Source organism: Calypte anna, chromosome Z (genome assembly GCF_003957555.1).
Source record: "Calypte anna isolate BGI_N300 chromosome Z, bCalAnn1_v1.p, whole genome shotgun sequence".
NCBI lineage: Eukaryota > Metazoa > Chordata > Aves > Apodiformes > Trochilidae > Calypte > Calypte anna.
In genome coordinates this window covers 59,917,993-59,932,325 of record NC_044274.1, presented here as the reverse complement: position 1 = coordinate 59,932,325, position 14,333 = coordinate 59,917,993, and the positions used below count along the sequence as shown (strand labels likewise).

At 42.8% G+C, this 14,333-nt stretch overlaps 1 protein-coding gene across 1 annotated transcript in view; it reads right to left on the bottom strand.

Annotated features, from left to right (window-relative positions):
• DGKQ (diacylglycerol kinase theta) overlaps window positions 1–13,545 on the bottom strand; it is an 87,503-nt gene extending 73,958 nt beyond the window's left edge. Inside the window, exon 1 of the mRNA XM_030467618.1 lies at window positions 13,347–13,545. Coding sequence (XP_030323478.1) covers window positions 13,347–13,545 — 199 coding nt within the window. The remainder of the gene's footprint in view (window positions 1–13,346) is intronic.
• Between the last annotated feature and the right edge of the window lie 788 nt (window positions 13,546–14,333).

Sequence of the window (14,333 nt, the reverse complement as noted above, 5' to 3'; positions counted from 1 at the left end):
CTTTATTTAAATGTCTATGTTTTTAAATTATTATATAAAACACACTGTTATCACAGGCAGGTTATGCAGACACAACCACTCAAGCTGATGAAGGAGATGCTATTTTTATGAGTAACTTGAAAGCAAAACTCTTTTCACTGGACGTTTGTGGGACTTGACTTTTACATTTGTTACACAGCTTTGAGCTCTCTTCCCATTGCAGCAGCTTGCCAACACAGACACACGCAGCTTTTTTGTTTAGGAGACTATGACCACAGGCCAGCCTCAGTGCTGTGACTACTCACTGAAAGGAATGCTGGATGCAATACACTGACTTTGCCAGCTTATTTCCCAATTCAGCTGAAACATGTAAAAACCTGTATGCAATATTGGTGTGCTCTCTCAGATGAAAACCCAATCTAGTTTAAGTTCAGTATTGTTTTATGCAATGCTTGTAAAATGTCAGCAGGAGAACTTTCAGTAGAAGCTTCGGTCTTCCCAGAACATTTCAAACAAAGGGACAACGCAGGAACAGAAAAATTTCTTTAAGCCTTAAGAAGTGGGACATTAAAAACACCATCCTCTCTTACTTTGGTGAGAAACCCCAAGCCTGTCTTACAGTCAGTGAGACCACACTGTGGATCCTCTTAAAATCCAAAAGAAATGAGAAACTGGTTAAGGTTTCCCAAATACTAAGCATCCTTATAGATCACTTGTACTTGCCAGGCCTTTTTTCCCTTCAGGACTCTCAAATCTTATCAACTAACCTGCCTCTGCTTTAAATGGAGATACCAGTATATACCTACTCTGATAAAAAATCAGTTGCCACCCGTGTGGGTTGTGTTGTACTTTGTATTTCCAGAATTGCCTACATAACAGCAAGCTCTATTTAGAGGTGTAGATATCCCAAAATAAATGTTTTTGTAAGATCTAAGGCCTGTAATTTCGAGGCAGCACATTTGAATTCCTGTTCATTTGTATTTCAGATATGCTGTTAAGAAATAACATAGCAACAAGTTTAAAGAAAGCAAGACAAGCTATTGAACAATGCAACAGCCAACTTAGTTCAATGATCTACTGGAATCACTGAGCATAAAAGCACCAATTTGGTTAAACCAGGCTTGCTTGAATGGTGGTAGCTTTTACAAAGTCCCTGGGCTATCACAAGGACCACTCACTCTCTCACTGATAAGGCTGTAAACATCAAGTCTAACAACAAACTGCATCTTACTCCCCCATCTTTGCTGCTACAGTAAGTCTAGTACAGACAGATGACCTAAGAAAACTTGTTTTGTCAGCGTAGCAGCCTCTCCAGCCTCTCATTTCCTGACTTCACCCAGAGCAGGTCTCCTGAATCTTGCCCAGTGTGTAAAGATTCAGCACCAACAGCTGAAGAGATGACACAGGCATGCTGTGAGCCCAGCTCCACTGGGGCTTAGTGGAGCAAGGAGCAAATAGTGACTGCACAGTCAAGCTGTATCCCAGTAGCAAAGTAGCCATCCTCATTTGGTCAAGAGGCTTTTCTAGGTCATAACCACAGCCACCAGAAAACCCAGACACCTTACCAGCTATGCCTACACAAAGAAGAGGGATCCACCCTCAGTGTTTAACATGCTGCAGTCCACTCTCTATCCATTCTGCACAGTATGGCCAGCAACCAACTTGCCTGGCTGAACAAAGGCTTCAGTGAAACAAACTGGTTGGATGGTTGCATCCAGTGTAATGATCAACAGCTTCATGTCCAGACAATGATCAGTGACCAGTGGCAACCCTCAAGGGTCAGTACTGGGACCAGTACTGTTTAATGTTGTCAAACATTATGAAGATAGTGGGACTGACTGCATCCTCAGCACGTCTGCAGATAACACCAAGCTGGACAGTACAGGAGACACACATGAGGGATGCAATGTTATCCAGAGGGACCTGGAAAAGCTTGAGAAAGCTCATGAAGTTCAACAAGGACAAGTGAAAGGGTCTGCACATGGTTTGAGGCAATTGGTTTGGTATCAATAAAGGCTGAGGGATGAATGGATTAAGAACAGCCCTGTGTAGGACTTGGAGTTACTGGTGGATAAACAGCTGGACATGAGCCATCAGTTTGCACTTGCAGCCCTGAAGGCCAACCATATCCTGGGATGCATCAAAAAAAGTGTGGCCAGCAGGGTGCAGGAGATGATTCTGTCCATCCGCTCCCTCCTGATGATACTCCACCTGGAGTATCACACCCATCTCTGGAGTCCTTAGCAAAGGGGAGACATGGACATGTTGGAGTTGGTCCAGACAGAACAGTGTGCTGGGACAAGGTAGTTAGTTGTTCATCTGTGGAAAATCAGAAATCTCCAAGAGGGCTACAACATCAGGAGAGATATCAGTAACTCACCTCCTAACAGTTCCTTAAAAAATATCCTCCAGGGGAAATGGCATCCCACTTGCAATGTCCTGTGGGACAGTTTTTGTCCCCTGTCCACTGAATTTCCATCCATTTCATGCGCCTAGCACAGTTAACAACCTACTGGGAAAAATCACACCCACCATGTAACAACCACAGATCATTGGGATGGCTGTAACACTCCTTCCAGCATGGAGAAAACAGTCTTACAGAGTTAGCAGTGGTACTCAGTAATGCTGAAGACTGAGATCCCCAAAAGAGACCATCTACGAACCACAGAAATCTGAGAACAAAGAATTAAGAACTTCTGTAGCCCTTTGTACAGGCTGGAGGATGAAAGCTGCCCATATAAAGCAGATGCCACTGCATGAAACAGTCATGGCTTTTTGCCAGGTCTTTTAGGCTGCAGCCTTCACAGAGGTGGAAAGGGTCAAGACAGCTTCACATCTGACAGAAAAATCTATGACCACCCTCACAGCACCTTCAGTGAAAGCTGTAGCTCCTCACAGCCTTGAAGAGAGAAAAGAGGTCTTCCAATTACATTCAACTCAAAATTTCAGCACATGAAGAAAATCAGGTACTGGATAACACTACAGGCAAGTCTCTTGAAGACTACTGAAACACCAGTCCTTTACCCTGGCTCTGTCTGGAGCCTCCTTGGTCTTCTGCTGCAGACTGCCAATACAACCAACTGCACTCTAGATAACAAACAGTGGCTGGAGCAGGGAGGTTCCAGCTCTTGCAGCATCTGCAGCAAGTAAAATGGGGCATCAGGGGCAGAGAAACGTGTGATGATTAAAACTAAGAGGGCGCACAGGAAAACCCAGCCAGAGGGACTGCAGGACCACCTGCTGCAGGGCAGGACACCAGTGTCATGAATGCTAAAGATCTGGTATATAACTCCCTGCAGCTGTTGTCTCCAACAGCTTCTCCAATTCACCACTTCCAGGGTGATGCCTTACAAAGAGAAGCTTTGTCAGTTGTTTATCAGTGGTGTCCAGCTGACTCACAACTACTGGTCAAAACAAAGAGATACAGCTTACAGGATTCAGAACACAGTAACACAACAAAAACCACAAGGCAGTCTGACCTAGCCCTCTATTTTGAGGAGAATCCTCTAAAACAATTTGACATTTACTGTGTCCTTATAACTACAAATTCATCCCACTTAGGGATACTACACAAACCCCGCAGGTTTCCAGCCCGCACACACATGGTCTTACAATCAACCAGCACTGGCTGACCAGTATAGCACATACATCACACACCAAAATGTCAGTGTCATACTTCAGTAACTGATTTCTGAAAATCCAGGTGGACAACACAAATCTCTCCTACTAAAATCAGTCCTGTTAATATTTCTTCAGTTTTAGACATACTCAAGTCAAAATGCCTCCCTGCATATAAAAGGGAAACAACAGTAGCACATCTTCAGCTTTGAAAAAGAAGAATTTGAGTTACACTCAAATAAACACAATGGATCACAGCAGAACTTCACAAGCCATGATGGTATTCGGGCAGAAAAATGTGATGTTGTTGGAGGTGTCTGAAGTCCCTCACAACACTTAGTTTGGAGATGTTCTAAACATTACAGCATGCAGAGAAACCATAATGGAGTCCTGCACCTATGGGGTGTATCAGGGAGACACAATGTACAATGAGCTTATTCAGGGCTCAAGGGTAGAGGGGAACCCAAGAATTCCCCCAAAACACACATAAGCCTTTGAGTGGACCAAGGAAGATGAGACACAAACCATTTTAGGAAATAACAGCCTCTTCTGTATACTCAGGAGGTACAGCTCTTTTCACTTTGCCTCTTAAAACCTGAACACAGAACCCAAAATGTAATGAAAAATCCTGAAGAAATTAGCCTAAACCCTCAGCTACAATAGTACCTGCTTACCTCCACAACATGGTTATAATTCAAGAAGAAATGATGAGCACAATTTAAATGGAAGCCAAATTATTAATACATGCAATCCCAAGTAAGTGTTCTTCCTCTTCCAACTTGGGTAGTCGCAGCATTACTTAGGACTTATTAACACTTCCTATCAACACAAAGCAACACAAGTGAGGGAAAATACTAAAACAACAAATCCACCATGGTAACTTCTACCTCTCATTCCTAAGGGGTTTAATTTCCCAGCTCCAACACTGACAGAAGTGTACAAAACTACAGGATTTGCAAGCTGGAAAGAAGCAGGGAGGGAGAGGAGGGAAGGCAAAAACCAGGACTCTGTGCCAAGTTGGGTAAGTACATTCAGTATTTTCTTCACTGTGGTTGTTACGAGCGTATTGACATGGTCAGGAAACTGAAGGCAAATGATTCATACAGTAGTGAATCAGAGGAAAATAAAACACTCATAAGGTGCTATTTCCAGAAAGGCTGTCAAACTGAAGGTGCTAATCTCTGAGCTATTTTTTAATACCACGGTTCTTTATTTTAATATGAATTTCAAGCATTTAAAAAACATTTCTGTTAAGAAAGACTGAAGATTTCAATTCCAACACTTAGGCTTGAGTCACTGATGAGACTCAAAACTATACTTATCTCAAGTTTAAGGAATAGTCTCTCTCACTTGAGTAAGATCATATATAATGCATAAAAGCTGAATGTTTACATCCCTGGAGAGCAGAAGCCTGCAGTGTCAAGTTATATATACACCACTTGTGAGTGCACCAGAACTTTGGAGGTGCAATAGCTCTGTTTGCAAAACAGCAGAATGCAAAAATTACCCCCATGAAACTATACATCATTTCTAAAGAGGGAACAAATGATCTCAAGGTCTTGTTTATTTTGGTTTGTTATTGTTTGGTGTGGTTTTTTAATCAGACTGGCAGGGCAAGTTCTTGAAGCACTCACTCTTTATTTAATACATTACATAATCAGATATTCCATCAGATTGTATTAAAAAAAGTTACACTATGCAAAAGTACTAAGTATAACATATTTCCACTATCTTCCCAAACTTGGGAAAAAGAAGGGAAGGATGATTTTTTAAAAAAAATAATTTATTCACTCCTCCTGATGAAAAAGTGTTTGAATGAAAAATTCAGTAGCTTAAAGAAATCTCAAGGCTTTTATTACAGAGGAGCTATTTTGGAACAAAGAGGAATAGAATACCAGAGGTCAAAACCAGAATGGTCACAGTGACACTGATGAAGAAGGGTATTTTTAACGCTGCAGTATTTTTATCTCTTTCTTTGGCTTATTTCTGAAAAAACATCCAATGGGAGGTCTGGCAGTCCCAGGTGCTGTAAGGAATTTCTGAGAGCATCTAGAGGCTCAAACAGGACTCGCCTTTCTACTTCATATTCAGATCCTTCCCTCATGCCCTCTTCACACTTAAAGGAATCCTAGCAATTTCCATGTATTCTTCTGCCTCCTCTTGACATTTTCAACCATGAAATTATTTCAGCACTGAGGAAATATTTTTGTTTGAAACACTTCAGAAACTGGTTAGCAGAGCACTTCTACACCCACAGGATAACAAGCTGTACCCATTCTTATCTCCATGGGCCACAGAGAAAGTACTCCAGAAAAAAGACAGACTCATTTCCCAAATTACATCATAACAAACCCAGACATTAAAATGTGATGGATTCTGCTGAGGAGAAAGAAATGCAATGATGAACAGAGATTTTTTGCTATATATTCTTGTACTTACACTGGAAGTCCTATTTCCAAGACACTGTAAGCCAATACTATCCTACAGAACAACACACCACTCCTACTTTAACCCCTGAGGTTCAGATAATTCTCTTCAAAAAACATCTATTTAGCCAAGTATTCAGAATGCCTCTAGGAGACTTCTGTATCTAAAGCCTCCGGGAACAGATCAAATTGTGCTCAATTACAGTCATTCTTATTACTCCTTAGATCTTAAAAAATGTTATTTTTACACAGCAAGTGGCATGGTATTGGTATTGCTCAAGTGGTAGCTGAAAAGAAGCCAAGCAGGTGATCAGTATCAGAGTATTACATTCATAATCCTAAAATATTTTCAAGTAAGTCACTCATGTTTAATTTTAAGTAGAGAAAAAGCAACAAGTACGTATATAATACAAATATGTGTTCTTCACGGAACATATATAAATTTATGTATATATATAAATATATACATAGGAATATATATACACACACTTGCACACACTCAGATTCTTCCAGAAACAAGAGAACAAAAATATTTAAATAAAAACAGGAAATGAAATTAGGGGTGGACTGCTCTCCAGTGAATAACAAACTTCCACAAGTGAGACAACAGTATGCAACATCATGCTTTACAAGGAAGAATACTGTGGTGGCACAAGAGAAAAAAAAGAAGTACCCTTCTACTTTGTTCCTTATCATATTGTGATATACAGTTGTGATATGCTCCCTGCTTGGGACTGTGTCCTACAAAACTGTGCCCTAACAAACTTACCTCAAAAGTAAAAGGTGCTACTAAAAAAAAAAAAGGCTGGAGGGGGAGAAGAGGTAGTGGGGGGAAGAATAGGAGGTGATCAGCATATCTTATTTTACTGTTTTAACATTTAAAAAGCTTTACATGTTATACATCCTGTCTTTCACCCACTGTGGCTGAGTCAAAGCAAATATATGAATGTGACTTAGTCACCTGTTTTCAGTATGGGTTGCGAAAGTAGTTTTGTAGTTTTGAGTTTTGCTAGCTCAGGATGGTCCTAATAAGCAATACGTAAGCCAGAAGGAAGACAGTTTGAGCTGATGAAACTCCAGGTTAGAAACAACCCTGTAAGAAAGTAGTGACATCCCAAAAAAGCAAAGTCATCCAGTGACAGTCTGATTCAACGATAATGCACAGCTGCCACCTGAGAAAACAACTTCAAATTAAGGAAGAACCCAGTTTTTATGGGATAGTAAGCAGAAATGCAGCACTTCACTATGAAAGGAACATAATCAAAGTAGCATCACTACTAAAAAAAATGGGTGATGACTAAAACTGAAGGACAGAGTAATCACATACAAAGATGTGCATTGCTGAGTAAGATGCAGTGCATCTGATTCTAATATAAACTTCTACTTCTGTAAAAGAGGAACGAATTCACCTTGTTTTTAGGGAAAGGGGAGGTGTTACCAAAATGTCCTGGTTCCCAAAGAGAAGCCAAGCCTAGACCAGGGGAAACACATGGCAATGTCACAGGTAATAGGAACAGGCAAGTTCTTCTGCACCAACAAAGTACTTAAGGTCACTTGTAGCTGAAACTCTTCACGTTTTCAAGAAAATGCTGTTAAATGGCTCAGTACAATGCTTAGAAAACACTGTATGGTGAAAGCCTTAGCATTCTATATCTTTGTTTCTCAGAAATAACCACCCAGTCAGGCATTCATCTCCCACTCCACTGTAAAAAAAGAATAAAAGGCTTTTCATACCCTCAGCACAGCATTGCAAGAACTACAGTCCATGGGAAACTTAACAGGGAAAGACTGAAAAATTGTGTTGCAAGATGAAAAACACCAGAGGGTGTTAGCCTTGAAGATGGCTGAGTTACACTCAAACAAAGTGCAGTATCAGAGGAAAGACCTAGAAAGGAAACCTGCAGAGTGCAAGTGGCAGACACTCTAGACCATGACGGGCTGATGAACACCTTCTTTATGCCTTTTGTCATTTATCACCAAGTCAGACTGAGACAGTAACACAGACGAGATATGACACTGCCATGCAAAGCCTAGTATTGGATTACTGGCTTTAGCATTTTCTGTGGCAAGTTATTTCCTATGTAACTGAGTTTCTGGACTGAAATCTGGGATAACACTCAACACAGAATACAGCTTCCAGCTACAAAAGATGTGTCTGTCCTCACACAGTTCCCTGTCCTTCCCCCTCCATCACCGATGGTGACAATAATAGCAGTATCTGAGGGAGGAGGGAAAGGAAAACGTGTAAATTGCCCAATATAAAATAGATTATCCTTCAAATACAGGCCACTACGTTGCACTTTCAGGGTCAGTCAATCCTCCACACATTTTTCCCAATATGTTTCAGCTTGACCAGAACTGAAAAAAGTTTCTGTGTCAGGGTTTATTTTGGAGAGTGGTTTTTGGTGTGTTTTTTTTCTTTTTTTGACATTCATTCCCAAGATGGATTCGGAGTCACACAATTTGGTCTAAGCTTTAAATGCACCAAAGTCAAGTCTTGAATATTCAAACTGATTGTGGGACAGAAGCAAGATTTTGCTGCAGTTTTACCTTCTTTCAGCTTTCATTTTTGTTTCAAAATGCATCAAAATTACACCAAGGTTATCAGAAGGAAGAATTTTTTTTCTTTTTGAACTACAAGCATTAAAACTTTCGATGGAATCTTGGACATCGTTCACTTCCTTAAAAACTAAGCTGAAGGAAACAAGCAGGCCAAGGCTGTTCCAATGCCTGTCCCAACAGCAGAACTAACCAGAAAGGATGAGATTTCAAAGGGATTGCTGGATTGCTCCTCAGTCCCTGCTATCATTTCCATACCCCTATGGGGACAAACTGCCTGCTGGTCTAATTCCCAGGTTTAAACTAAAACACATATTCCCTATTTGCCTCCGGCTCCTTGGAACAGCCTGTAAATGGATGAATTTAGTGGACATGGTTCAAAACATCCAGAACATGCATCCCCAGGCTGCTGCAGAGACACTGTCTGAGCATCTCCAAGCTCTCCTACACTAATGAGGTACCATGTGGCTTGCTCATACCTGCAGGAACCACAGCAGCTTTACAGCTGCCTACATCAGAGATTTATGGCATTTATGACAACTTCAATTTAACATTTACATTTTTTTCTGGAAAAGCTGCAGTGATGTAAGCTAACATCTACCAATTAGGAGAAACAGGGATTTCTGCATCTTGGAGGAAGTCTGGAGCTCCTCCTTAGAATACAAAGCCTAAAAAACTGTTAAAAAAAGAAAACAACCAAAAAAATAAGCACACACATACACATACACATACACCAAAAAAACCTGTTCAAATGACACTTCCCAAGTAGAACCTGACAGAAAACACACCAAGAAGTCCCTGACAATAGTTTCCAATAAATGCTCTAATGATATATATATACACACACACATAGACACACACACACACGCACACTACAAATAGCCAAACAAACCTCTTAGATTTGCTAAGCAACATGTTTATTACTTAAATCCCTTACATTTTACCTCTGGCTAAAATAACAAATAAATACCTAAATAAATAAAAATATAAAATCCAAGTCACATCAGGAAGGTTTAGAGCGATGGAAATACGTGTAGGCCCCAACATAGACAGATTCACAGTTCTTTCTGCTTTTTTTGCAAAGCCTTTTATGTTAAAAAGCACTGTAAAAAGTGATGTGTTTTTTGGTGCCTTAAATAAATCTCAAACTCCAAATAAAAATATCTGCTAGCTATTGTTTTAGCACATGAAACTGGTCCCTCTGTATACTATCAATATGAATTTTTTTTCTTACAAAGACTTAATATATTTAATAGTTTTCTTTTTTAAGGTGCACAGACACATGTACAGAAACCCACTCACTTACGATGCCTCTTCCTTGCCAAGCCTCAGGAATTTTAAACCCACTCAAATCTGAAATGACCAGGCTTTGGAAAGCAAGAGCAGTACAAGAGAGTAATTGTTCATGTTACAATCCAAACATCACTTATTATTTCACAACCACACTTATCAAAGGAAGTGACAGCTACAAGGAGGAAAGTGGCAAAAAACCATAAAGTGTCATTTACAAAGGGGTCATGGAAAATAAATTTGGGGGGTGGGGGGGTGGGAGGAGAGAGAAAATAAATCACATCTACAAGCCTATCTGAGATTACAATAAATATGTGCACAGATGCTTAATACAGTGATAGCTTAGACCCAACTGCACACCTAATCCACACAGAAGGACTGCTGCCTTCTCTCTACAATTCCACTCATAAAAAAACCTTGCCAAACTCACAAAAGCTGTGATTCTTCCCAGGAGAAGAACTGGCAACAGCACTTCTGGCCCTGAACTGAAGAAGGAAGCAGTATCTGACTTCAAAACAGAGACTGGATCCCTGACACTCTGTGCCTTGGACAGAGAGCATCCGAGCATCTCTTCTATCCATTCTTCAGAATCCACAGGAAGAGAGGGGACAGACCACTTATCTTGGCCTTCACTGCCAGGAATGTGTTAAGAGTTCATTATACTTCCTTGTTTTTTTACTACACAGCCATGTAAACAACATGCAAACTCAAGCCTGCTGAGTATTTGATAAATTTACTGAAAAACTCATAAACCTTATCATTCTCATACAGAAGACACTGTTTTCCAAGTGTTAAAAGCATGATGGCAACTAAAACTCAAATCTAGACTGTTTAGGCCACACAGCTAGTCAAAATTATGACAGACAGGATCTTATTTTAAAATCTCATTTATCTTAACAGAGTTATCAGCACCATGCTCAGTTCCTTTCAAAGTCTGGAAACTTTCTGTTTTGATCAAGACCAGCTTCAGGGGACATCAACACAAACAGCATCAGCAGACTGCAAGCACTTCGATGTGGAACAGAATCCATTGCTTATTCACCTAGAAAAAGATCTGAATGGCATAAATGCAAAGCCTGTAGGTGGTTATCAAAAAGGGTCCAAAGGCAGACAATCTCGGCTGCAATTACACCCCCAGTCCTAGCCTCTCTGGAGTGAAGAAAAAGGAGATAGCTATTAGCTACCAGGTTTTCCAGTCTACTGCAAACATTCCCTTCATTAACATCTGGGTGGGTAATTTTTAAAAAATTTGTAATCAGCTCTGCATTCCTAGACATCACTCTTTTATTACTTTCTAAATAATAATGATCAAATTCCATTAGCAAATGTGACAAGGAGGTAATTATTAAACAGAATTTATTTTTAAAACTATTGCAGTCATACTAGCATTTATTAAATAACCCAGAAGGACCGAGCAACCAAACTATTCAGAAACAAGGGCGTATGCATGGCTGCTGTCAGTACATGACCCATCAGGTATTTTTGAAATTTGGTGTTTAGCAGTAAGTTTTTGGAAAAGACAAACAAAACACTGAGTATAGCTCACTGAAAGCAGAGAAGTGAACAGCAAGTACCCGTTCTTTACCCAAAGGAGACACTGATTGTGCCAGGTGACATCGCAGGGCTTTCCCCTGCTCTCTCAGCAGGCAATGTGATGGCTAGGATTGAGAGTGTTCTTTCCATCTTTGATTGCCCTCATGCACACAGCTTGTTTGAGTTGGAGTTTTCAGGTGAACATTTAGAAGAGGTACCCTAACAGCTCAGCCTGGAAGTTCCTCACGAGCACACAGACATTAGGCAGGGGTGCTAACAATCTTCATCCAATATTCAGGCTAAAAAAAAAAGCTAAAAGGGAGAAGCTACTCCAGGCCATAAACCATCAGTGCAGTTTTCAGATCAGGAGAAGACCCTAAATGCAACACTATGTACAGAGTCTGCAAAGATTAAAAAAAGACACGCTGGATGCAAGGGTTTCACATTTTCTTACCTGTAACAAACAAGAGCTGCTCTGTTCTTAAGATACCAAAATAGGCACTGAATGCCCACTTTTTAAACTCTAATAATTTGCCTTTTTTAAAGGCAGTGATACAATAAAAGACTAGCTTTTTTCATTTTCATAAGTTAAGAAATATCACTGGAGTCTGGGGCTTCGTTGCTGTTATGGTAAGCAGGGACTTACTGCTACAGAGAAAAAAAAAAAGAGATGTTCTCTCAGCAAAGCTTCCAGCAACTATAAAATCATTCTTGCGAGACTTTTTTGCACCACACAGGAATATGCCCTACACCAAACATAAGCCCAAACCCTCTCCACTGAGGATGACTCTTTACTCTCACAGCCGTATTTTGTATACCCCAACAATGAGGCTCTTGTAGGTCTGAGTCCTCCAGACCTGGTCTTGGGAGATCTGACTCAAGCCAGGTGGGCTGCATATGCCCAAGGAGACATCAAGGTCCTGGTTTTGGGCTGGGTTGTTTGATTTTGTTTTATTTTTTAAAGGCAGGACACAGAGAATCCCTCTCTTTATTTCAACACCATTTACTCTTTCTGCATCAGAACAAACCAATTTTGGCCGGCTCCAGGAACCCCAAGGAGACCCAAGGACCACCAAGGAGACCCAGCAACTCCTTCTGACTTAACTGGCATCAGCCCAACTTTAGAAGGACCAAACTCTGGGTGAGCTGAAGCCTCTCCACCCCTGGGCAATGAATGCAGGGAGACATGGGAACCCTGGAGCAGCAGGCACTGCAGATCCATCCTGGGATGGGCAGGGGCAGCGCTGGACCACGGCAAAGACCCACGGCACAGCGCAGGAGAGCAGGCAGTGCCACGGCCCTGGGTCTGTGTTGTTACAGTTGGCAATTCCATTATTACCGGATTTTTTATTATTACTGTCACAATCTATTACTCTTATAGTTAATTATTAGAATTTTCGTTGGCAGTCTTCTTACTGTTGGCATTAACTATTTTTAGAATCTATTGACATTAACAGCAGAATTTTCAGTATTATTGTGGATATAATTTATTATTATTAGAATTTATTATATTAATATTCGAATTTTTAGTACTACTGTTGCCACCAGACTTTTCTATAATTTATTCTTATTGCTGTTAGGGTTTTTTTAGTAGAAAGCATTGCTTTTGTTATGAGAACTGTTTATCATTATGATTTGAAATTTATTCCTGCTATTAGCATTTTCATTCCATTTTTCGGACAGTTTTCCCTCTCCCGGCGCCCCGGACACTGCAGCTGTTCGCAGCACATCCGTCACAACCGACACTGGCGTGGGCCCACCGTCCAGCCCGGACCCCCCCATCCCGGTTCCGGAGCCCCCCTCCGTGGCCCGGATCCCCTCATCTCCAGCCAGACCCGGAATACCTTTCCCCCGCCCTGGCTCCCCCCTTCTCCCAAGCCGGGACCCCCTCACCTCCCGCCCGGCCTGCCCCCCGCCCCACCGAACCCCCCGTCCCCTCACCCTCGCACTGGTAGCCGGCCAGTCCCCAGATGAAGTCGGTGCAGTAGTGGCAGAAGGTGGGCTTCGTGAGGGTCACCCTGCGGAAGCCGTGGCCCGGCGGGAAGCTTCCCCCCGCCGCCGCTGCGGCGCGGCCCCGCCCGCCCAGCAGCGGGCTGGAGGCCGGGCTGCCGCCGCGCAGCGAGCGCGTTCCCTCCGCCATGCCCGCACCCCGCGGCGCACCGCCGGCAGCCGCTCGCTCACTCACTTACTCGCTCACTCCCTCGCCCTCCCGCCCTCCCTTCCGCCCCGGGCGGCGGCGGCGGGGGCGGGCGGGGGCGGTGCCCGCAGGGCCTATTCGGGCGGAGCTGTGCTGCCCCCTGCCGGACACCCGCGGCCCCGCGCCGGCAGCCCCGGGAGAGGCGGCGGGGAGAGGGTGTGGGCGGGGACACCGGAGAGGGGAGAGCTCCGAGGCCCCTCCCGCCGGGGCTGCTCCTCCGCCCGGGACTCGGGTGGCGGGGTCGGCGGGGTCAGAGGGGCTCAGCGGACTCAGAATGAGTTGTCTTCTGCGGATCTGTCCGTGTTGTCAGCTGGCATCGAATTCACGGAGGGACGCGGTGGTCTGGGTTGGAAGGGACCTGGATGATCACTTAGTTCCGCCCCCTCTGCGTGGGCAGGGACATCTCCCTCTAGACCAAGTTGCTTAAAGCCCCATCCAGGCAGTCCTTGAATAGTGCCATGGAGGTGACATCTCTAACTTGCCTAGGCAGCCTGTGCCAGTGTCTCACTGCCCTCACACTGTAGAATTTCTTCCCGAATGTCTCATCTAAGTCTACCCTCTTTCAGCTTGTAACTATGCCCCCTTGTCCTACCACTACATACCCTTGTGAAACATCTCTCCTTAGCTTTCCTGTAACCCTATCAGGTTTTGGAAGGCTGCTGTAAGTTCTCCCTGGAGCTTTTTCTCCAGGCTGGACAATGCCAGCTCTCTCAGCCTGTAGATCATGACAA